The following is a 25,631-nucleotide window of genomic DNA, read 5'->3' as shown; positions in this document are numbered from 1 at the left end:
TGTTGGACACTTACAGAGAGCTGTTGCTAGCAACGACAACTGATATGAATTCTCATGCTTTGACTGAGAGGGAGAAAGCACTAGAGAGTATGAGGTTGGCCTTATTTGCTACTGATAATTAAGGTATTTTCTAAATACTATTTCTAAATACTAATTAAGGTATTTTCTCTTTTCGATGTGAAACTGCAATATTTATTAGTACTTGTTATCTGTAAAATTAGCACTGCCCACTACATCTCTAGAAACTGAAAAGAGTGTGAACACAGCCCACTACATTTCTAGAAACTGAAAAAATAGTGTGAACACAGACCACTGCCTCTTGGTGTGAAAACTGTACTATTTGTGTGAATGCACTAATTGGTGTGAAACTGAAACTACATCTGTGGTGTGAACAGCCCACGATGTTGTGCCTCTAGTGTGTGTATATATGGACTGCACGTCCAGGACTACCCTCCATCTCTAGTTCTCTCTCTGCCTACTCCATCTCTAGTTCTCTCTCTGCCTACTCCTAATGTCTCAGCAACCACCATCTGATACTGAACCTCATGACGAGGAAGGCGGCATAGACCCAGAAGATTTGTACACACTTGAGGAATTTGAAGCGGAGCAAGATGTATTAGAAGACCTGCAAGATGAAATGGTTGCAGAACTAAAGAATGATATTGAAGCACTAGAAGAAGGGAGGAGACGCATCAGTGGTCCAAGGAGGTATGTTGCAAGGCCTCGAGAAGAAGCCAATCAGCGGCTTATGGAGGACTATTTCACGCAGAACCCTATCTATAATTCTACAATCTTTCGTAGAAGGTTTAGAATGAGAAGGCCCCTGTTTCTACGCATTGTCGATGCCCTCAGTGAGTGGAATCCATTTTTCACCTTAAGATTTGATGCTACTAATCGTCCTGGCCTATCGCCAATCCAAAAATGCACTGCTGCTATAAGGCAGCTAGCAAATGGGAGCCCAGCAGACCAGCTTGATGAGTATATTAAGATTGGTGAAAGTACCGCAGTAGAGTGTTTGAAGTTATTTGTGAAGGGAGTGAAAGAAATATTTGGGGCGCAATATTTGAGGCGGCCAACAGTACAAGATGTTGAACGCTTAATGGAGATTGGTGAGCGTCGTGGGTTCCCTGGCATGCTAGGCAGCATTGACTGTATGCATTGGCATTGGGAAAAATGTCCTTATGCGTGGAAGGGTATGTATACCCGCGGTGATCATGGTGTGCCTACAGTCATTCTAGAGGCAGTAGCTTCGCACGATCGTTGGATATGGCACGCCTTCTTTGGTGTTGCTGGATCGAACAATGATATCAACGTTCTTAACCAATCACATTTGTTTGTCGAGCAGCTGAGAGGAGAAGCTCCTCAGGTGCAGTATTCTATCAACGGAAGACAATATAATATTGGTTATTACCTAGCAGACGGCATATATCCTGAGTGGCCTGTTTTTGTTAAGTCTATACGTCAGCCACAATCTGAGGAACATAAACTTTTTGCTGAGAAGCAAGAAGGGGCAAGGAAGGATGTTGAATGCGCCTTTGGCATTTTACAGTCTCGCTTTTGTATTTTACGTCGACCAGCACGTCTCTACGAGCAAGGAGATCTTCAGGATATCATGCTTGCTTGTATAATTCTCCACAACATGATAATTGAAGATGAGAAAGATATAGAGCAGGTTCCACTTGATTTGAATGAGGAAGGCAGCACATATACTATTCAAGAAGCTATAATAACTCATGGAGAAAACCCAGAGATGGAAGATGTAATTAACAGAAATACCGCCTTACATGATCGCCAAGCATATAGACAACTTCAATCTGATTTGATTGATCATATTTGGCAAAAGTTTGGGAATTCATATAGGCAAAATAATTAGGGTATGAGAATGGCTAATCTGCCCTCAACTTGTATTGCTTTTTTTAATGCAAGTCTGAACACTAGTACCATCTAATTTTTTTTTTTTTGAGTATGAGTCTATGTTCTAATTTTTTTTTGCACTTGTAGATAATGCTGTGGTTTGTGGAGGATTTTTGCAACCTGATGGCTTCAGGTGGACTTGTGAACTATCTGAGATGATGCTGTGCAATGCTGGACTATCTGAGATTTTTGCAACCTGTTCTTATATCATGAACTTTAGTTTTATATCTGAGATGATACTTTTGAACTGTTTTGTTGCATGCGCAACCTGGTGATGAAACCAGATGTTGCAGCCTATTTATCTTTTAAGTTTCTGGATTGGTATGATTATGAATATATGATTCTGGAAACTATATGTGCAGCACAAGCAGAGTACTGTATTCCTGTAATTTTGTTGTGACTTACGAGATATTTGATCTGTTGAGGTACAAAAGCAATCAGGCTATACTGTTGCTTGCCACAGTTGATCTATTGTTTTTTTGTGTTGCATTTAAGTCACCTCTTGTATAGCAATTATTGTAGAAATCATGCATTGGGAACGATAGTTTCTATAGTACATTAATTGTTTTAATTCTCTCTTGGAAACTGCCCTAAGAAACTACCCATTGGGACTGCCCTGAGTGCCCTAAACGACGACGTTGTTAGCATTGGGGTAGTACTATATTTACTGCATTTTATTTACTCCCATGGTCAATTCAATTCCGCGGGCACTGCAAAGCGAGTAATAATCTATACCTACTACTAAATTGTGAAAATTTCAGTCTGCCAAAAAATTTTTCTGCCTTTCGAGTCCGCCTTCGCGAGAGATTCCGCTTGCACAAGGCGGGGGACCGAAGTGCGTGCACGTGGTGTATGGACTTGAGGGCGTTTTCTGCATGGAAGGGGATGCGAGTCCACGATGAAGAGGAGGTGGCAGTGTACGGTGTTTTGGTGGACGCCGCGCTCGGGCTTCCGGGCTCCTCGCGTGAGCGTGAGGCAAGGTGTGGAGCCCACCCTGTTGCTGCTCTGACACCTGGAGTGCGAACCTACAGGCTACAGCCCTCTCTACCTGTCCAATCAGAGACGATATGCGCGGTAGCATGTGCCATCGGTGCGTACTGTGTGCACACCGCTTTTATTTTGGTTCTTTGGATTTTGAATCATGTTTAGTTCCTTTGTTAAATTTAACTTTTCTAGAGTTTCCAATGCAAAATCTTCTATACACATCAAAACACATTGAAAACAAGAAAAGTATAAGGGCCTAGGTGCAAAGTATTCCTACTTTTCTTTGTCTAGAAATTTTCTAAGGTTCCCAATACAAAATCTCCTATACATATCAAAGCACATTAAAAATTGATAAATGCGTAGTAATTCATAAAAAAATCTAAAAGTTATAAAACAAATTTTGTCCAGCTCCACATATGTAGATCCATACAGTAAACAAAAATATCACAAATTTTAATATATTTTTTCTGGAGATGCTTGCCTATGCTTTTTAGTGTAAAATTGATGAGTTGAAAATTTATAAATGCGTAGTAATTCATACCAAAATCTAAAAATTACAAAATAAATTTTGTTCAGCTGCACATATATAGATCCATACAGTAAATAAAAAATATCACAAATTTTAGTAAATTTTTTTTGCTGGAGATGTTTGCCTATACTTTTTAGTGTAAAATTGAAATTGTAGTTATCTGCTCCAATTATTATGAAAATTTTATAATAGGCTATTTAATGTGATGTTTGATTTGTGGTAAAAGTTTTAGCACCATTCCTGCATATCTCACTAATTTACTAATTAAGTATTCCTACTTTTCTTTGTCTAGAAATTTTCTAAGGTTCCCAATACAAAATCTCCTATACATATCAAAGCACATTAAAAATTGATAAATGCGTAGTAATTCATAAAAAAATCTAAAAGTTATAAAACAAATTTTGTCCAGCTCCACATATGTAGATCCATACAGTAAACAAAAATATCACAAATTTTAATATATTTTTTCTGGAGATGCTTGCCTATGCTTTTTAGTGTAAAATTGATGAGTTGAAAATTTATAAATGCGTAGTAATTCATACCAAAATCTAAAAATTACAAAATAAATTTTGTTCAGCTGCACATATATAGATCCATACAGTAAATAAAAAATATCACAAATTTTAGTAAATTTTTTTTGCTGGAGATGTTTGCCTATACTTTTTAGTGTAAAATTGAAATTGTAGTTATCTGCTCCAATTATTATGAAAATTTTATAATAGGCTATTTAATGTGATGTTTGATTTGTGGTAAAAGTTTTAGCACCATTCCTGCATATCTCACTAATTTACTAATTTACCTAAATTTATGCTTGAGGATGCTTCCACTACCTTTGCACGATGTGTTGTTATGTCATATGAACACTTCATAAGCCCATGTGTTTATAATCTATATACATTTAACTGATATATCATATTTTATAGAAATCCTAATCTAAATAAAAAAATAAAGCTAGCAACAAACTTCTCATGTTTTAACATAATACTAAGCTATATTAAACCGTAATATTAGAGTAAGATAATGTTTAACTAATTTTTATTTTTGTTATTAAATAAATATATCTCCGAGCTATATATTATTGTAAATATTAACTATCCAATATCAGAGATGTTATGGTTATCAATAAAATAAATTTTAGACTTTAAATTTTATAAAAAGATAAATATAAATAGATATGTAACATTCATTTGATGATTATATCCCGTTGCAACGCACGGGCATATTTGCTAGTAATGATAATAAAAGAAAGGAAGTCAAGCCTGACGAGAACGGCATGACCGGGCACGGCGGACGTAGCCGGGCCGCTCGTATCTGAACCGTACCGAGGCGGTCAATGAACAGGTGCGTGCGATCCACTGCAGAGTTTCAGTCTGGGCGCGCCGCCTGCATCTGGATTCTGAACTCTGAAGCTGAAGAACATCGTCCGCGTAGGCATGCACGCACGCACGCAACGCACCGTTTGACACCTGGAGGCAATTCCAGAACGAACCCCATGCTTTGTGAGCTGTGATCCGCTGATGATCGCCGCCCTTACCCTTTCTAATCCCTTCCCTTATTCGTTCACACGCGTGCGTGTCGAGCTGTCGACTGATGGATTTTGCCTGGACAGAAAACTCCACTAGTAATAAAGAGAGCGCGGCATGGGCATCGCGGGTTTTCGGAGTAGCTGACCTGACCGACCAGACGCGTCCCCAGCTGAGTTGCGTCGTCTCCATGCCCGAACAACGTGTCGGCACCAGCGGGCAGATGAGTTTTCGCCGGGAACGGTATATACGTGTGGGTCTGATTGTGTCTCGATACCACGAGATAGAAAAGAAGACCAGCGAGATCTGACAGGTAACAGTATTGCAAAAGAAATATTTAATCTTCTTACTTTCTAATAAGAAACGTGCCTAATTATCAAGGACACCAGCGAGATCAGTAGGGATTAGTTCACCAAACATCAATGTCGTAAAATAAATATATTCTTATCATGTGAGTTTTATAATTATAACAGATTATGTGTGATTCTATGAACTACGATTCTATCATCGCAATCACACGTGAGTTTTCCAAAGAGAAGCGGAGACTTTCATATCCATTAAAAAGTGTCGACTAAAGAAGGTAGACGAGTAGTATTATAATAATATATTGGTTTGAGTTTATCAGGCGAATCTATCAGTTATTCAGCTGTATCTTTCATTCATACAAATCAGTCAACAATATTTTCTATCATGGCTTATCAGCCAAATAAATAAATCGATTCTTACTCTCTTCCATATACCTATATTTTAAATTATCAATAAGGTGTATGATCTATTTATATTGTAATTCGCAGTAAGTGTTTTAAACTTAGTCTTTGAATTTAAGGCCTATCATGTTATATAGTGCATATGCATCCAATCACGTTGTAAATTTTATAATGGTTATCGAATTACCAAATGGTTTTTACTAAATTGCATTCTTATATTTTTGTATTTAATATTAAAATTCTAGACCCATTAATGGTCACTTTGCCGTGCACCTATACACGCCTTTAGGCCTTGTTTTGTTCCGAAAAGTGAAAAGTTTTCGGTACTGTAGCATTTTCGTTTGTTTGTGATAAATATTATCCAATCATGGACTAGCTAGGATCAAAAGATTCGTCTCGTGATTCCCCGTTACATCAAATCTTTAGACGTATGCATGGAGTATTAAATATAGATAAAAATAAAAACTAATTGCATAGTTTGGTCGAAATTGACGAGACAAATTTTTTGAACCTAGTTAGTCCATAATTGGACAATATTGGTCAAATACAAACGAAAGTGTTACTATTCCTATTTTGTAAAATTTTTTAGAACTAAACAAGGCCTTAGATTACCCAAAAATTTAAAAACTTTTAAGATTTCTAATCATATCGAATCTTATCACATATATACTGAGTATTAAATATAGAGAAAAAATAATTTTTACCTGTATTTTATGAGGTGAATCTTTTTATTGGTGTCTGGACTCGTGGTCTATGCACTATCGAGTAATGTGAGTCTACGTGCTCGTAAATCCAGATGGTGATACAGAAAGTACACAAAGGTTTATACTGGTTCAGGGCAAGCGTGCTCTACGTCCAGTGTGAGGAGGAGAGTCGTATTATCGTGTACTCGAGTGCTTGTAGTAGGAGTTACAAACGAGTTGCGAGAGAAGGAATGTGTCCCAGGCCTCGGCTTAACGTAACGAATGAGACTTTGCTCGTGCTTATGGCGTTGCTGACCAAGCAAGTGGTCCGGTGAATATGTGTTGGGCGTGTATTGCCTCTCTCTCGAATGAGGGTCTTCCTCCCCTTTTATAACCCAAGGGGAGTGGAGGGGGTACATGTATTTGGGTTTACAGTGCTATGGTGCTATTCTAAAGTGCGGGCTTGGACGTGATGTCGTAGAGGAGTCAAGGTGGTCCATCCCTCACGCTCTAGCTTGATTGTGGTAACGGCGTGGTTGCTCCTGTCGAGCCACGCCTGATGCTATAGACTTGATGTCTTGCCCTGTTCTCGTCATGCCGAGCCATGTTCTACTTTAGGTCTATCTCCCGAGGCCTCCTTCCCTAACCTGTGTATAGGAGTGTTAATGGGACTCGTGGCTGCAGTGCTTAGGATTTGACATCATCCAATCCTATCTGACCCGATCGTGCGCATAATGACAGGAGTCAGGTGTTGCAGTGATGGAAGCATGGGCGTGAGGACGTGTCTTGCGTCCCATCTGTAGTACGACAGTCGTGCACAAGAAGCATGGGTACTGTAGCCATGAGGGGGGATCCGAGCTCGGGCGAGTCGGAGAATCCGTTTGAGGCTTGGGCTCGGACGAGTCGGAGAGTTCGTCCGAGCCTTGGCCTCGAGCGAGTTGGAGGGTTTTGCTTGAGCCCTAGCCTCGGGCGAGATGGGGAATGGCTCTTGTCGCTCGAGGCCTCTCTTGGGCTGAAGTAGAGTGGTTCTGGTCTAGTCTGGCGATGTTCCCAGTGTGGTCCAGTTGTTCTCTTTTTTTTTGGAGTCAGGCGATTTTGGGCTTGGGACGTTCTTTGAAAAAGGATCCTAGGCTTTTTATAGTATTTAACTTAGGGATCCTGGTACATGGTAACTTACACTTTTAAATATAATTAGTTCATAATTAAATAATAATTATTAAATATAAACGAAAATATTATAATATTAAAATCTAAAAAAATTTGGATCTCAACGAGGCTGAAGCACGAGGAATCAGCAGCCATTAACGATTCCCTATACGCATAGTGGGAATCAGCAGCCACACCGTTGGCAGTGTCAAAATGCAAACATATTTTGGATCTCAACAAGGCTGAAGCACGAGAAATCAACAGCCATTACCGATTCCCTATACGCATAGTGCGAATCAGCAGCCACACCGCTGGCAGTAAGCCAGCCGAACAGGGAATGGGCTTGACCTGTCAAGCTGATGATAGTGGACAAGAGAAGCAGACAACAAGCATTTTTTCCCCCCAATTTCACTAAACAGTGCTGAAATAATCAGTAAACAAAAAATATATATTTTCCCCAAGAAGTAAACAAAATACAGAGCAGATTCTTTGACAGGACATCGATTCGAGCGTGACTTGAGTTGAGCACTTGAACGTGACTGCACCTTTCCTATCGTCCATTCCCCCACGGGCAGTAAACGAACGAGATTCTTCTCTCCACTCAACTGAGCAGGTCGTCGATGACTCGAGGCTCGTCTACACTTCTTTCGGTCCCAAGGGAAAAGGGGCCCAAGCTGAAACCATCACCGAAACAGGTCAGATCAAGGTCCCTGCGCTTCCATCTCGTGAAAAGGGGCCCAAGCTGAAACCGTCACCGAAACTTTTGACACGAGCCTTCCATTCCATGCCACTATTATGCCAGTATGCGAAATTCTCTCATTCTTCCACAGAAATGCATCCAAGTTAATGTCAATGTCACAACCGCAGATGGGCCTCCCGAGAAAACACTCTTATTACGTTCGGGCCTGACAGTCCACAGAAAGCCCAATACGACCAAGGATGAGATCTGATTTGAAAATTTAAAAAAACGGCTTTGGCATCCACGGGTGATACGTATATACAAGTTGCAGCCGTAGATTTGCGGGATCACGATGATGTAAACAATTCAAGGAGATGAAAAGCGCCTCCACGTTCTATGTTACTATTATACAACTAAAATATTCATCCATAAGAGACGAAAATCTAAGGGATCGGAATTTTAGCATTGTTATTGTTGGTACCTACGGGAGTATCTGTAGTGCTGGCTGTAGTTGCAACTACTGCCAGTTATAAGATAGTGACACAAAGGAAACATTTTCTATTTGGTACAACCTCTTGGTATGAAACAAACCATCTTTTAGGAATTTCATACTAGAATTTATAGGAACCAACTCCTTTGGCCTTGTTTAGTTTACCCCCAAAACAAAAAATTCCTCGTCACTTCGAATGCTGCGGCACATGTAATGAGCATTAAATATAAATGAAAACAAAAACTAATTGCACAGTTTGCCTGTAAATTGCGAGACAAATCTTTTAAGCCTAGTTACTTTCATAATTGAACAATGTTTATCAAATAAAAACGAAAGTGCTACAGTGTCAAAATCCAAAACCTTTTTGGATCTAAACAAGGCCAGTTCAAAGGGTTTCATCATTCATAGGAAACTAGGGTTCCAATCCTCTAGAGTCCGTGTATTCATAGGAAACCACCTCTCTCTCTCTCATCATATGTTTCAATTGTTGGCAGATATACATGTGGATGAGAGGGCATAAGTTGTGTTCCTTTTTATGGTGTTGCTAGTACCTAAGAAATGATACCATCAGAGGAAAATCTTCTGTAGTGGGTTCAATTCATTTCCTTTAGAACTACCAGAACCCGTTGTTGCAATTCTGACATCAAGGTAGGAGGATCGCCGCACGGGTAAGGAATTGATAATTAGGTGATGAAAGAAAGATCAAATGGTATGCAACATTACCTCTCAGGATGATAGAGGGCTAGATGGTCACATCTTTTGTCTAATTGATGGTTCCTTCTGTGAGTAGCACAATCAAATGTGGCCAATTCGAGGTTATGATGGTTACATTCTTCTGTCCTCATGGCGCATTATTAGGAATTGTGCTTCAATGGAGGAAGTTAAGCTTATGGTACACATGAATGGAATAGAAATAGAGCTTGCGATGGAATGGATTAACAAGCCAATGATCATCGAGTATGACCATGTAACAACGATGTTCCCATCAACTCAGGCACTCAACTATTAAAGACAGATCATTCTAGATCAGATCCATGCTGAGTCTTTTGGCAGAGTTCAGAGTTGGTAAAAATAGAAGATAGTGTAACAAAGTTGTTCATGAGTTAGCTCAAACTAGCTAGGGGGTTTTATTATGTTTTTTGGCACACAAATGCATCTTGTGTGTCCATTGGCTGATCAGGCTTGATCTAGCTAACTGATTAATTAGCACATATTTAGACAATTGGACTAAAAAATAGCCTATGACGGGATAATAGGCTAAACATATAGTCTAATCATCACAAACTTCCACCGATCATCCCATATCAGCTCATAGTAATCCATAAGTAGTTCAAATTTATAACCATCCTATTTGGCATCTAAAACCAGCACTATTTTTTTGACAAAAAGAAAACAACACTACTTAGTCATAAGGGATTCAGGGTGTTAATACAACACTCTCATCTCCCAAAAAGAAAACCTTCACGCATGCCATGTGGTCCAACTGCTAATGGTTCCTGATAACCAAAAATAGTACTCCCTACGTCCCTGAAAGAATCAATTCCTAGGATCCGTGCCAGTCAAACTTTTTAAAGTTTGACTAACTTTATAGAAAAGAGTAACAACATCTATAATATAAAATACACATTATATGAAAATATATTCTATGATGAATCTAATAATACTAATTTGATACTATAAATCCTAGCATTTTTTTCTAGAAATTTGGTCAAAGTTTAAAAAGTTTGACTTAGGACAACTCTAGAAATTGACTCTTTCGTGGACGGAGGGAGTAATAATAATGGCCAAGTGGATGCGTCCTACGTCCAACTCTCTTAATCCAGGTTTACGAACATGCGACTGGACCCAGAAGATCGAGATCCAGTCCTCATGTCATGTGCTTGCACGTGATGTAAAAAATACAAGTGTGTAGTCTATGTAACAAAATAAAAAGAAAAAGCGAATATATATACTAGCCAGATTGTCATCTTTTATCTAATGAATGATGAATGGCTCAGCTCGGATATGCTTCTTGGTTCCTACTCATTCCACATCGGAAAGCGAAAACTTCGCTGTACTCGTGCTGTTCACGACGTTGACACTTGCACATGAATGAAGATCAGTGTTTAGTAGGCATTAAACACACTCACTCCCCTGAATTCCGTTCAAGATAGGGACTGCTCGGCGCTCACTGCTACTTTCCTTTTTCTAGAACTAGCAGACAAACTCTATTCCTAATCCAAACATGCATGGGCTTCCTTGTGCAGCCGGTAACTTGTGCCAGCTTCCACAGCATGCCGAAAGGATTCCTGTTCGCTTGGCTAACTTGCCAGCTTCCACACTATGCCGAAAGGATTCGGCCTGACAAATTCGACATATAAGTTCAATCGAAAAGGTTGGCGAAGATGATGGCTTTGCGGTCTCGCGGGCTTGTGGAAGAAAAAAAGAGATCTAGAAATTCATTTCGTACAATTGAACCTTTTATTTATTAGATTAGAGTACAGTATTTTTTTAAGTATTATTAAGTAAGCCATCCACAATGCATAGGACTACCTCTCCCCATTTCCTAATTAAGCAGCTGCTGAGCCCCGAGACATGAGAGGCCATGCAAAGAAGCGCTTCCGGCCGGCACGGCACATCTGCAGGGGATGACGGTCGCCCCGGCGATGACGCGCAACCCTCGCGGGTACGCAAACGCAACAGATAAGGTTCCTCCTCCGCATCCGGTGCAAGCGGCTGATGGCTGGCCCCACTCACGTGCCCCACATGGCAGAGGATCTCTCCCGTGAGCCGGTGGCCCCACACGTCGGCCTCCCTCGCGAGACACTCTCCCGCCGTTAACCGCTCCGGGCCGCAGGACGGTTTGGTGAGGAGCCGACGCCTCCGGATTCCTCCACGTCACCTCATCCGACGGCTGCAGATTCCCCAATCAAATCTCAGTCTCCCACTACCTCCCGTCGTATAAAACCAGGAACCTTCACCCACTTCCCACTTCCTCTTCCTCCCTCCCTCCCTCCCTATCTCCACCATCCTCTCCCACCTCCGCATCGTCGCCCTCCTCTCCGGCTCCGCCCCTTATTACCCACCTACTAGCCATCAAGCCATGTTCCGGACCTTCACGAAGCTTCGGGATGCAGCGTTGCCGCTCGCCGCCTCGGCGGTACGGCGGTGCTCCGGCGGCAGCGGCAGCGGGATCCGGGCCGAGGCCAACTGCCCGCGCTGCGACGCCTACATGTCAGTCCAATTCTCCCTCCAGCAGCTTCCCGCGCCCCCTCCGGCCGCTGCCGGGGCCATAGATGCCGCCCAGCACCACAACCACGACGGGGCGGGCGTGTGCCCGGCCTGCCGGGGCGCGTTCCTGTTCCGCGCCCAGCGGATCGACCCGCTCCGGGGCGCGTTCCTCGAGATCCCCGGCGGCGTCGGGGCCGACGACGAGGACGCGGAGAGCGGAGGATTCGCCGATCGGATCAAGAGGATGTTATCGGAGCGCCCGCCCGACGAGTTCCCCCCGTTGCCGCAATCGCCCCCGATGCAGATGCCGCACTATCAGTCGCGGCGGAAGCCGCGGAGGAGACAGAGGGAGGAAGGAGGAGGAGGAGGAGGAGGAGGCGGTGGAGGTCACGGTAACGGCGGGGACTCGTCCTCGGGAGGGGAGGGCACTAGCGCTTCGCCTAAGAGGGAGTGGTGGGGTGGAGCCAGCCTCGGCGATGAGCTGCCCACCCCTCGGGAGATGTGCCGGAGGCTTGATGAGTTCGTCATCGGCCAGGCCAAGGCAAAAAAGGTGTCCCGTATGTCCCCAATTCTGCCTTCCTTTTTAACAATGCTGCGAATTTTGGTTAAAATGTGACTTATTTCTGTTGAGTGAAACGATGCTGTAGAGCGTAGGCTGTATAGCTCGTATAGCTCAGTGTGGATCCTTCAGTTCTGAATTGGCGAATTTCGGGATGTTAGATGTGAATGCGAATCAGTACCCTCCATAGATCTCAATCTGCTTCCATGTTCCAATATTAAGTTTCTGGTTTTCGCACAGATGGTACAGATGGAGATGGTTGTTGTGGTAGAATGGTAGGTGACCATGGAAGGCATCTCAGTTCCTGCTTCTTTGGCATTAAACTGAGAATGTTTCATTAACATGCAGATGGGGGTGTTTGCTTCGGACCTTGGAAATCTTGTCTGGACCAGGCAGCGATGCCAAGCGTTTGATTTTGAATGCATGGGGTTGGATGTGCTTGCCATGCCGTGACTCCCAAGGGAGGCTGCGAACCAAACACCCGTAGACTAGGGAATGCACCCCTTTTGAACTGATGGGACTTCTGTTATGTGATTTAGATATCTGATTGGGCTTTCCAGAAAATTGATGAGCTATGATGGAATTTGCAAGTGCGTCACCATCACCCAAGGCAACCAGCACAGTTTCTTCATTGTTCATCCTATGCTAGTATTGGCATTGTGCCCCTTTTTCAAATTTCTGATGTTAAAAGTTAGGTAGTAACTTCACATCTTGATTGATGGGCTTTGGTGGTGGTTTGCTATGGTTTCCAGTAGTTTCAATACTTGGTTGTGGAAAACTAACGTGGAAACTAGATGGCTTTATTGATGCATCAATAGCTCGATTACAGTATGCGGTAATTTGTTCTGTATGAGATATCTGTGTCCTTACGGATAAGTGACTAAATTGGCAGGAGTTATTAGTGTGTTTTTTTCTGAAGCAACCTTTGAAAAGGGCAGAGAGTAGGTGGCAATTAGCAACATGTGTCACCAATATCCGCACTAGTTTTTAGTTGAAAAGAAAGTAATTAGTGACACATGTTGCTAAAAGCATGATTCCTTACTATGCATCCTTTTCAATCATGGAGAGGAGTTAATAAAGATGTAAACGCTCATGCACCATGATCCTTTTTCTAAGAGCAAACCATAGTTTTCACATGCTTATTACAGATACTTTTTCCTTGCAGGTGCTATCTGTAGCTGTGTACAACCATTACAAGAGAATATATAATGCAAATGTACAGAAAGAGTTAGTCTCTGTCCTTTAACTTACCTGCCATAGTTTTGCTTTTTTGAAACATATCTCTGCAATATCATAAACAAGCTACTAAGCTTTGTTAAACATTTGCAATGGGTGAGTCATATGGTCGCATGTAAATTAAATTTGCTGATTGCTATGTCATACCTTCTTTTTTCTTGCATGTATGTGTTGCTGCTGTATCCAGATCTGCTGCTAATTCTGGGCTTCCTGATGCTGGACATGATGATCAAAATATTGTAGAAATAGATAAAAGCAATGTACTCCTAATGGGCCCAACTGGCTCAGGTTCGTATTCCTTTATTTTTTAAAAATTATCTTGCATACCTTCGAGGACGCCTTGCACATTTATAACTAGAGTTACTATAAGTTGGAGCTGACAGTTAAATCTTTTTCCATCCTATCTGCTGACAGGAAAAACATTGCTTGCAAAAACATTAGCACGCATTGTAAATGTACCATTCGTTATAGCTGATGCGACATCATTAACGCAGGCAAGTTCATTACTGACTTACAAACATTGTTTTCTTTAGAATGTCTTGGAAGAGCCCCACTGAAATGCATTAAACTGATTTCTGAAAATTCTCAAAACACGGCACTGCTGCTAACTTTATTTGTGCTCTTTCACTATTTTAGTTTCTTGTTTCACACAATTCTTCAGCATCACATGTTACCACTAGCTTTTGAGCTTAAGTGAAAAGTAATTCTGATCAAGCATCTGTGTACTGGGAACTGGCATTTTTCTTTATTATTTGCATCCGTTCCTCCTTTTTATCATAATTCAGCTGTTGTGGACCTGTGGCGATATTAGTTGTATTGAAGCTATATGGAGAAATTGGATATATGCTGTTACACTAGAATGTATGAGTTCGAGTTGGAACCAAAATTTAAAATTTGCTGCATTATACAGGCTGGATATGTAGGGGAGGATGTAGAGTCGATACTGCAAAAATTACTTGTGGTAAGTGTGGCTGGCTATTATGTGCCTTTACTCTTGTTGTTGAATTGCATTTTATCTGTTCATATAGATTCACAAATAGGGGGAAAAAAGAAAAAAATAACTATTCCAGGATCCTCATGACATTCTAAATTTTGTCCAGGCTGCTGAGTATAATGTTCAGGCTGCACAACAAGGGATAGTATACATAGATGAAATAGATAAAATAACAAAGAAGGTACTGATTCTTTTAATGTTTTGTTGGGCAGCTTATTTATTATAATTTCTAAACGGTACCATGTTTCAGGCAGAGAGTGCAAATGTTAGTAGAGATGTATCTGGAGAAGGTGTTCAACAAGCATTGTTGAAAATCCTAGAAGGAACTGTATGTGACTACAATTGCCTTTTTATTTTGTGGCTGCAGAATTAGGAGTTTAGAAGCTATCTTTGATTGGCTTTTTTATAAGGATCTTTGATTGACTTTAACTGCCCGTCAATAAACTACAGTAGTGATCCTCTGTATGTTGCCTACTTATTCGTATTCCTAATGCAGGTTGTCAGTATTCCTGAGAAAGGATCGCGCAAGAATTCTCGCAATGATAGTATACAGGTTACATACTCTATATGGTCCTTGATGAATACATGCACTGTATATTATATGGGTCAAATTTGGATTCAATTGAATGAAAAAAGTTCTTTAATTTTTATGTCATAAGCACTCCGTACTAGAGTACATAGTGAACAGAGGAAGTGTTGCCTCAAAAGCATCGACAACCAGATAACAGCAAACACACTGGTTGTGTTAAAAGTGTGCAAGAAGTAAATATTCTACTCGCTCCGTCTTAAAATATAAGGGATCCAGAGTTCAAAATCTGTACCAAAATACACGTATTTTGGGTCCTCAGCCCCCTCTCTCCTTTGTCTTTTTTGGTAGCAAATATTGATATTGCTTTTAAACTTGGTGTCACCCAAAACAACCACTCAATAATTAAGGAAAATAACAACTGAACTACTCCCTCCATCCTAATTAGTGAGGGGCAAGGTGGTCTTTTGCCAAGATTCTTATTTTATCTGAAAATCGCTTGGATACCTTGTATTTCAGGACAGAGGGAGTATATGTTTGGCACTCTGTATTTGCTTAGATATTATGGGCATTGTAAATCCATCATGATACTTCACTGTTTTCAGTGCGACATGCCTGTAACAGAATCTCATGAATCATGATGCTGCAGATAGACACGACAGATATTCTTTTTATATGTGGTGGTGCTTTTGTGGACTTGGAAAAGACTATTTCTGAAAGGTATTGCAGATTCCATGTGTAGATAGGCTATTCGAAAGAAATTCACACAGAAACTAAACCACTTTTGGCGTGAATCAGGCGCCAAGATTCATCTATAGGATTTGGGGCACCTGTCCGTACGAACATGAGAAGTTCTGGAGCTAGCTGTCCAATGGTTACCTCAACTTTGTTAGAATCTGTAAGTATATGGTCGATTTCTTGTGCATCAATCTTATGATAGTCTTTCATGTCTGAATAATTGTTCCTTGCATACTCATTAACTGGATGATCCAATTGCATTGGCAGGTTGAGAGTGGTGATCTTGTTAGATATGGTCTAATTCCAGAGTTCATTGGTCGTTTGCCCATTCTAGTAAGTTTGGCAGCTCTGAATGAAGGTCAGCTCGTTCAGGTAGCTTGTTCAGCTTTTATATTGATGATGAAAACTAATTAGTCAAGAAGCAGCTCTTACATGATTTTCATGAAAAAAAGGTCTCTTGCATTGCTGAAGCAAATTAAAATTATTTTATCTGCTTTCAGGTTCTGACAGAACCGAAGAATTCACTTTCCAAACAATACAGGAAAATGTTTAACCTGAACAAAGTGAGCCCAGAAAAACTTATTACTGTACCATATCTTGTATCAATCAATTGCTGATCTTATATTGCACCTTTTGGTTCATCAGGTTAGGCTGCACTTTACTGACGGTGCACTTAGATTGGTAGCTAAGAAGGCAATAGCTAAAAGCACTGGTGCTCGTGGTTTAAGAGCCATCTTGGAAACTGTTCTATTGGAGGCCATGTATGAGGTAGGCCTCTTGAACTGTTACACAACAAGATGCAAAGTTGAACCATGCATCCTGAATCTTCTGTGTAAGCAGATTCCAGACGAAAAAACAGGAAATGAGCGAGTAGACGCTGTTGTGGTGGATGAGGAGGCGATTGGTTCTGTTGATAGGCCAGGTTGTGGGGCTAAAATTCTCCGAGGGGATGGTGCGTTGGACCAGTACATAACAAGAACCAATGTGATGAATTTACGGGTATGATACCTGATGTCAAGCAAGAAACACTAATACCATGAAATTTTGTTATTAGCTTAGGACTAGGAGATCAAGATCATATATACTTTCCACTCATTTTCACCTTATTATATTCTTGGTGAAAATTAGCCCTGAAATGGAGCTTTTCTTTTGCTTTACTAACATCTGCTATCGAGTGCAGGAAACTAACGATGGTTTGGCCGGGGAGCTCGAGGAAGCATACATGCTGTCTAGAATTGTTAGCTTGTAACTAAAAAAAAGCTGGAGGAAGCGTATATGCTCAGTTCTGACCAACTTCGTACATCATGTAACATGCCTACCCCAACACAGACCGGCTACTTTTTGCTCACAAGTCACCTGTAATTTGTTTCTGTTTCTGAGCTCTGACGAGCAGATAGATCCGGAGCACCATTTTCATGTAAACAGGGGTTGCCTTTTCATTGAGCAACCCCATTTTTCTGCTGCCCCAACTGGGCAGCTCGATTGTGGTTGGCACAGTTGTAATTGTAAAGATCATCAATTTACTGATATGATAAGAAGGTGCACTTTCACAGGGCACACCAGATCAAGTGTTCCAAAGCTCTGTCCGTGGTAGGTTTCAGAATCTACTAGCAAATTTGTTCACCCGTTGGATATGCTTGGTGCATATAGTCACTCGACTCGAGGCTTAGAGATTCATTCAATGTTCTCAACATGCATTCTGATGTCTGTGCTGCTCTAACTATGATCATGTGAGCTTTAGAGGTTTATTTAATTATTGTATATCTCAATTCAGCTTTATGTCGGACTTTACTCCGTGTTTGGACATATTGCTCACGAAGAGTGTGACAGACCATTAAAACACTGTTTTCGTCTTGGATTGGACTCTGCATCAGGATGGGTATGAAAGAGAGTGAATGATTAAGGAAACATGCAGGTAGAGATGTACCCAAAAGAAAAAAACTTTGTTTATCAAAATAAAATCTGAGTGTTTTTTTTTTATCAAAGGCATCGTGTATAGTGTAAATGGACAATGACACGTTCAGTTACTAGCAGCAGTACTCAGTTACAAATGGAAGTGTTATTACGGTAACTCCACTTTCTTGCTTAACACTCCTTAATGTTCCGTGCTTATAAAATATATGTAGTAAAAACTCCAAAAATGAACAGGACCACCTAGTCGACTCAAGAAAGAACCCCTTTACTGCAACTAGAACTAGAAGCTATAGCAATTTTTTCATTGCTGTCCAAAAATATATCTTCCCTTTGTTACCATTGACAAAGGATTACTATAGCTGGCAACAATGGAACTCTTAACTCAAATTCACGCCATCTCACATTCAAATCGCACAGTACAGGTTCGTCGATGAACCGACTTGCCAATGTGAGCCATAAAGGACGAGGAACAAAGCCGTGGACCAAGGACAGTACATTCGATCATTAGGAGGACAATCAACAAGTTTAATGTACCACAGAACGGTAAAGCACTGTCCTTGGCACATAAACGGAGATAGATACAAAACCGAACATAGCGCAGTATATTAGGACCATCTCAATGGCCTAAACAGCTCATACTGATTCCGATTAAGTTGTAGTCCTAGTTTATTACAAGCAGAAGTAACATGAAAAGTTCACATACAAAACATCAGAACCCTTGCCAGAGCAAATTCAGCCTTCCATTTCTTAATGCAGTAATTAAGAGGTAGTAGTAGATACATCTTCTACCAAAGTCTCCTCTTCTTCGTCAAATTTGAAATCTATGCAAATATGAAAAGCACAATAAGTAACAGGGGTGGCATATGAGAAACAAGATATTTGAGTCACTTGGCAAGAAAACTTGAACTGAATATGTAGAACTTGATGCATAAAAATTTAACTTATGGAAACAGCAGCATGATGCAAGGAGAAAAAACTGATTTGCGCAACCATTTCTATTGACCAAGATCTCAACATTTTGGGACGAACATGTTGCTGATTGAGAACTAAGCAAGACATCAATAATTCAATACTCCCTCCGTATAGGATTTAGAAGTCGTTTTGGACAAGATTTGGGTCAAATATGGGGAATATAAATCATCAATAACTTTTAAATTGTTGAGTTTGCAAATGTAAAAATTATATGAATAGATTTGTCTTGAAAAATACCCGAAAAAAAATATTTGTCTTGAAAAATACTTTCATAAAAGTATACATATATCATTTTTTCCTAAATGTATTTATAAAAATAAGAGGTCAAAATTGTGTTTTGGAGACCATGTCGCTATCCTAAACGACTTCTAAATCCTATACGGAGGGAGTACACTATCAATACACCTATATGCATAGATTCATAGACAATATTTGCAGAAACATTAAGAGCATTTACAGACAGTTTTTATTTCATATTTGACAATTTCCTAACAAACTCAGGAGATTCTTCTTTAGCTTGCTTTAGTTTCAAATACGATCACAAACTGCAGAAATGTAGAAAGCAAAACCTATGTTAAGTGTTTCCAGGAAGAACAAAACTTTCAGAACTCCCTCATCAGCTACTTCAAATTTGACTTCAACAATCTTAAGATTTTCTGATATTGCAGGAGATCCCTCCATCTGACTGTAGCTTCCAATGATTTCAAACTTATGTTCAGGTCCCTATGGTAAAAACATTTCAACAAGATAAATAGATGAAACAAAATACTGTAAGCAGCAGTTGTCATGCAGAAAATATATGTACCTTGGAAAAAAATTTGAAGAGTGAGCTTCTCTAGAACTGGTGAGTGTTCAAGAAGACAAGCTAATTCACGGAAGTCTGGAGGCACACACCAATATTCATTTAGTAGCAAAGTCTATAACATTCTGAACATGGGGCACCATTTCACATCTCGTTTGAAAATGAACTGGAGAAAGTACAAACAAAAAATATCAGGCAAACTTTACAGTGAACATAATGATTTAAGAACCAACCTAGTGGCAATATATCCAAAACACAAATGTCTGTATAGATGAGATTCATCAATGTTCTACAATCCATATAAATACTGCTGAAGAAATGAGTCATTGACATGTAATATAAAACGAATTAAAGGATAAAATGTAAGTATACCTTTTGAGATTCATCTGTCAAGACCAAAGTCTTAGCTCCTGATAAACCATTCAGAAGCACTGATTTGTTGTTTTTGGCGACATTGGCAGTGCTACCATTAAAATTATCACCTTCCAGGCCATAACACCCTTGACAGTGCTCATCATCACAGTCCCCAGATTCAGAATTATAGCACTCATCCAACGACATACAATCGGTGCCAAATCTGACAAATGCCACTGCTAACAATGGCATGCTCCCAAGCACAGGAGTCCTGTCCCATGGGCTCTCTAGCCACAGTGAAATAGTACTTGGGACATCAATTATAGTGCGGATCTGCTCATTGAAGCAGGAATTGGTGACACTCAGGTGCTTCACAGATTTAGACGAGATCCTCTTGGCATTGCCAAAGTCACCATTGTCGATATATAGATCTTCCAGTCCTGGACAGCCTGATAAATCAAGGAAGCTGTCACTCAATTTTGTGTCGTACAACTCTAGCCTCCTCAGGTGCCGTGAGACAAGAGGCAGGTTGTCGACATGAAAATGAAGGCCCCTGACATCATTCTCCCGGGTGATACTGAGCACGAGCCGCCGAACTTGACACCGGACGATGTGCCGGATCCAGAGGTTGACGTGTGGCACGTCCACGTCGTCGCGCACATCGAACCAGAACTCGCAACTGTCGAGCGGCGCGCCGCCACGGAGGAGGAGCAGGTGGTCCACAAACTCCCGAAGCTCCCCCGAGGACACCAGGTCGTCCGGGGCGCACGGCGGCTCGGGCGCATTGGCGGCGGTGATGCGCAGGCCCGCCGCGCCCTCCCAGAGTCGGCGCCAGCGCCGAGCCAGGACACACGTCCGCACAGCCGGCTGCGCCGGGAGGAAGGAGAGCACGTGCTGCAGTATCTCGTCCGGGAGGGCGGCGAAGGCGTCACCCGCGGCGGCGCCGGCCGGACTGGTCGGCTCCTTGGCCGCTGGCCCCTCAGGCATTCCGTCGAACAGACAGCGGGCGGGGGCGCTCGGCAATGCGAAAAGAAGAATGGAGATGATGGAGGGTACCACCTCACCTTCCTTTGGAAGCCGCAAGCAGGTTCACCAGCGGCGAGGAGTCGGAGAGACAGGAGGCCGAGGGAGGCGAAGGAACCGGAAGAGGGCCAGTCGGGGCAGAGAAATGGGCACTGCACCTGATGGCATCGATGAACGGTGGGTCCATCAGCACGCATCCAAGTGCGGACGAGGAAAAGAATTTCAATTCCAGGGCCTTGTTTAGTTCACCCGAAATCCAAAAAGTTTTCAAGATTCTCTGTCACATCGAATTTTGCGGTATATGCATGAAGCATTAAATATAGACGAAAACAAAAACTAATTACACAGTTTGACTGTAAATCATGAGATGAATCTTTTGAGCCTAGTTAGTATATGATTAGATAATATTTGTCAAATAAAAACGAAAATACTACCGTACCGAAATCCGAAATCTTCTCGGAACTAAACAACGCCCCAGTCCTCTTCTGTAGCAACGAGGAAAGGATATCCTCCCTCTCTCCATAAAATAATTTATATTAACCAAGTTTCTAGTTAATATTATTTACATTTTCTATTCTAAATTAATTTATTATAAAAATAAATTTTATCAATATTTATATGATATCATAAATATTAATATTTATATATTTTTTTATTTATAATTGATCGAATTTAGCTTACTAAATCATGATACTATATTAAAATTCTACTCTCTCTATCTTAAATTATAAAATATTCTAAAAATTTTAGAAAGTCAAAGTATCTTAAATTTAATTAAAATTATATAATAAGTTAATAATATTTATTATACTAACTAAGTATTATTAATTTTTTTTATAACTTAAATTATATTGGGAACGCCCTGTAAATCCTATCTGATGCAGACTGCCCCAAGTATCGAGGCATCTGGTCCTGTGCCCCCTCTCGCTGTCAGAAAAATCCAGCTGGAGTGCTGGAGCGGGGGGAGTCCCAGTCACGCCCGGGGCACAACGGTAAAACCTCAAGATCAACAAGACAAGCGAGGCCGAGGGGGCCCGTAGTGGTTTCCACCTCGCAGGGCCATAAATATAGACCGCTTCTCCGCGCCCATCTCCTCCCCTACCCACCTTTCCCGCCCTTAAGCACCCTGCCAAACCCTCTTTAAACCCTCGCGTCATACTCAAAATTTCTCGCGTTGTTGGCTTCTCGCCGCGATCTGTCCGGGGTGACCGAGACGGAGGACCCTCGAGCCCGATTTCATAGGTCTCATTTCCGATTTTGAGGTTTTGGGTGCTGGGGATTCTTGGGTTGCCTTTGCTTTTGTTTGACCGGCTCTTACTTGGAGTGTGTGCGCTGCTGTCGTTAGCTCACTGCTGTCGTTAGCAGATCTGTGTCGTTAACCACTACAAAGCCTCCGAATCTATTCGTTTTCGAAAGGTTCATGCTGTTCTCCCTGAAAGTATTGCTTTTTGAGGGCGCAATTTTGGTTCTAGGTTGCTCGATTTGAGCGAGGTTTTTTGGGGATTTCTTGGAGGTTCTTGGTGGATGAGATTTTGAGGCGGAGGCTTGGCAGGTGCTGCGGTGGATCTGCGGCCTACGGCGATGTCTTCTGTCGACTCCCTCACCTCCGGCCGGAGCCGCCGCGAGGGGCCGCCCCTGCCCCGCCCGAAGCGTGTCCACGTCTACTTCGTGGACGCCGACGCCACGGACACCGACGACTCCTCCGGCGACGAGGACGAGCGCGCCAAGCGGCGCGTGCGGGAGGTCATCCACATCGACGTGGAGGCCGCCTCGGCTCCGACGCGGGCGGCGCAGGCGCTGGTGCTCCCGAAGAAGCGGCGGCTGCCGTCCCAGGCAGCGGCGTCGGCGCTCGTGCGGCGCCGCGCCTCCGGGGCCGGGTTCCGGCGGCGTTTCCCCGGCGTGCGGCTCCGGCCGTGGGGCAAGTTCGCGGCGGAGATCCGCGACCCGCGCCAGCGGAAGCGGCTGTGGCTCGGCACCTTCGACACCGCGGAGGAAGCCGCCGCGGCGTACGACGACGCCGCGCTCCGCCTCAAGGGCTCCCACGTCGTCACCAAGTTCCCCGCCGAGGCGCCTTCTTCCCCCTGGTCGCGCACGAGGCTCCGCCCTCGCCGGGAGAAACCCCTGGAAACGGCGGAGGGTGCCGCGGAAGAGAGACAAGAGGCTGTCGCCTCGGCTCCGGCCCCGGCACCGGCGGCGGCGCCCGCATCCCTGGATCCGCAGGCGGAGGACGGCACCGCTCTGATCTGCCCGTTCACGTCGCCGACCTCCGTTCTCCGTTTCGCCGCTGACGAGGTGCCGGCCGCGCCCGCCCTGCCGGCGTTCGAGTTCCTCTACTCTGGGCTTGGTGAGCTCTGCGACCTCGGCGCAGCGACGGCGCCGTCGAAGGCGGCTGCGGCGGCGGAGTTCGACTGCCTGCCGTGGTGGGAGGGCGAGGACTTCGTGACGGCGACAGGCCTCACGGCGTCAGCCGGCGCTGCCGTCAGCGTGATATGACGGCGTCACCTTTTGCACCCCCTCGGGGATCGGGCCTCGGCCTGCTGTGCCGTGCCGGACGCCCAGGGCGGGAACTGGCGGGACACGCGCGCCGTTTTGGGCGCTCGAGGCGGGAACTGGCGGGAGACGCGTGGGCGGCCGTGCAGCGGGGCCCAGCGGCATCCAAGTAAAAAACTAGTATTTTATTTATTATTAACTGCTGCTGCTAGAGCAGTGGCCAGTGGGCACTGGAGCAGTGACTGTGAGTGGTTGCTTGTGGCGGCGAGTCCGTGGCGTGGCGTGGCGGGCCCCACGGGCTCTGCTTTCTCTGCGCGGGTGCCTTGAACCGCACGGCTCCCGCGTGGAAACGCAGCAGTGTCATGTTTTTGGAGTGGAGTGGCAGTGTGTGGTCTGTGACTGTGACTTCGAGTCGCTGATTGTAATTGCTGGTCGTCGTCGTGAAATGTAATGTTGGTGGTAAGCTAGCGATTAGTGGCCTTTGATGTATTACCCGAATTCGTTAGAAGTTAACTACCCTTCCTACTCCTAGAAAAATCAAATTACCAAACTTTAACCAGATATATGAAAAGTACTAATATATAATACATATAATATTGTTAGATAGATACTTGAATCCATTTTTGTAATAAAATTATATAGAGATATAAATGTTGCTAGTATTTTCTCTAAGTATAGTTAATTGTTTAAAAAATTGACCAACTTAATACCACTTATCACTTGAAAGACGAAATGGAGGGAGTAGAAATATACCGAGTGGGAAAAAAAACTTGGTGGGGTAAGACGGTCCTTGGGCATACTTCGTCAATCTTAAAATAGATGACGTGATGAGATCAGTTAAATTTTCTCAACTTTGATTAAGTTTTGTAGAAAATATGTGCAATATTTATATCTATAAATAAGTTTATTATAAAAATATATTCAACGATCTATCTAATAATACTAATTATGTATTATATATTAATATTCTTTAATATATAATTGGTCAAAAAAAATTTAAATAAATTAAATTTTAGAGAGTGAGAATGACATCTATTCGGGAGACGGACGCAGCATGGGTCGGACTCCTAACCTGACTTTGGACATGAGGGTAGACGAGGGGGCTTTGTTTACCCTCAACCTAAAATTTGCTCTCATAAGAAGTTGAAGTTAGGACCTAGGGGTGCCGTCACAGATCTCACCTGGCTTTGGACAGGGGTAGACGAGGGGAGTTTTTTTTTACCCCCAACCTAAAATTCGACCTAGAGGGGTGTCGCCGGAGTTCTTTAACCGGTTGAGCTAGAGCCCTTTGGCATAACCATTGGAAACATTCATGCAAATCTCACATTGAATCAGTTTCCAAATGCGGAATACATTATCGAAAATCTCTATCATTTATGCAACTAGTAAGCATAAGAAAAAACATGACTATTTCTTAACAAATAGCATGTGAGAAATAAAAATCATGTGTCATAAAACTACAATGCATGTGATTGCAAGAAGGGGCAGAGCCACCGTCAAATCTTTATGTCAGCTTAAAGATAAAATGTTGCCAAATATTCTCTCTAACTCGTAAGTTTTCGCAGTCGAGTTGTATTTTTCTAGGAAGATTAGAGTAAATTGGATGGATGCATAAATTCCAAAAATAAAGGTTTTCAAATAAGAAAGCGGTAAGAGACAAATAAATATTTAAAATGTTTGGTTAGTTAGAAATATTACAGGGTTCCACGGCAAAATTTGTTTAGTAAACTATTTAGGAGATTGTTAGAGAAAGACAAAATTTAAATTTATTATTTTTATATTAAGAGAACAACAATTTAGAATTAGCTTAGAAGTCTTTATTTACATATAGTTTCTAGTGATTAGTGAGAACTAATGCGAAGTATACTAATGAAAAGTGTACAACACTCCGCCCCAAAGATGGTAGCAAAAGGGCGTATTGATACAGTTCCTAATGGTCGCGTTGATTTTACACACATACAAGACACGGTCCGCTGCTTAAGGCCTGTTTAGATTTGAAATTTTTTGGCCAAAGTCCTAAAAATTTTTGTGGTTAGAACACTCGAAAAATTTTAGGTGTTTAGTTTGGCAAAAAAAATTTCTGACATAACTAGAGCTGCATGCATTTGCAGTTGTCATTGGTAGGCTTCTATGTAAGTGCGTGCACAGTTGCAACCCA

At 42.3% G+C, this 25,631-nt stretch overlaps 4 protein-coding genes across 5 annotated transcripts; 3 read left to right on the top strand and 1 right to left on the bottom strand.

Annotated features, from left to right (window-relative positions):
- LOC110433770 (putative nuclease HARBI1) lies at positions 812 to 1,873 on the top strand. Its single transcript, XM_021456340.1, has one exon. It carries the CDS (start codon positions 812 to 814, stop codon positions 1,871 to 1,873), a length of 1,062 nt encoding a protein of 353 aa, XP_021312015.1.
- On the top strand, positions 11,634 to 17,496 carry LOC8063154 (CLP protease regulatory subunit CLPX1, mitochondrial). 2 transcript variants are annotated; one of them, XM_002458837.2, is made up of 15 exons: positions 11,634 to 12,415; positions 13,590 to 13,651; positions 13,848 to 13,948; positions 14,075 to 14,154; positions 14,571 to 14,621; positions 14,761 to 14,835; positions 14,905 to 14,982; positions 15,151 to 15,207; positions 15,830 to 15,900; positions 15,979 to 16,078; positions 16,186 to 16,290; positions 16,419 to 16,481; positions 16,564 to 16,686; positions 16,759 to 16,917; positions 17,099 to 17,496. In XM_002458837.2, exons 1-15 carry the CDS (start codon positions 11,738 to 11,740, stop codon positions 17,165 to 17,167), a joined length of 1,872 nt encoding a protein of 623 aa, XP_002458882.1. In that variant the 5' UTR covers positions 11,634 to 11,737; the 3' UTR covers positions 17,168 to 17,496. The 2 variants fall into 2 exon arrangements, with proteins under 2 accessions (XP_002458882.1, XP_021312341.1); XM_021456666.1 differs by having other exon boundaries at positions 11,658 to 12,422.
- On the bottom strand, positions 18,210 to 21,191 carry LOC8062444 (putative F-box/LRR-repeat protein At3g44810). The gene is made up of 4 exons (XM_021456667.1): positions 19,979 to 21,191; positions 19,610 to 19,772; positions 19,374 to 19,527; positions 18,210 to 18,653 (listed from the first exon to the last, which is right to left on the bottom strand). The coding sequence occupies exons 1-2, from the start codon at positions 20,945 to 20,947 to the stop codon at positions 19,722 to 19,724; spliced, it is 1,020 nt and encodes a 339-aa protein (XP_021312342.1). The 5' UTR covers positions 20,948 to 21,191; the 3' UTR covers positions 18,210 to 18,653; positions 19,374 to 19,527; positions 19,610 to 19,721.
- LOC8062443 (ethylene-responsive transcription factor CRF3) lies at positions 22,044 to 23,965 on the top strand. Its single transcript, XM_021456668.1, has one exon. The coding sequence runs from the start codon at positions 22,565 to 22,567 to the stop codon at positions 23,474 to 23,476; it is 912 nt and encodes a 303-aa protein (XP_021312343.1). The 5' UTR covers positions 22,044 to 22,564; the 3' UTR covers positions 23,477 to 23,965.

This window comes from Sorghum bicolor, chromosome 3 (genome assembly GCF_000003195.3).
Source record: "Sorghum bicolor cultivar BTx623 chromosome 3, Sorghum_bicolor_NCBIv3, whole genome shotgun sequence".
Classification (NCBI taxonomy): Eukaryota; Viridiplantae; Streptophyta; class Magnoliopsida; order Poales; family Poaceae; genus Sorghum; species Sorghum bicolor.
Note: the sequence above shows the minus strand (reverse complement) of the source record. Positions and strands in the feature narration are given on the sequence as shown.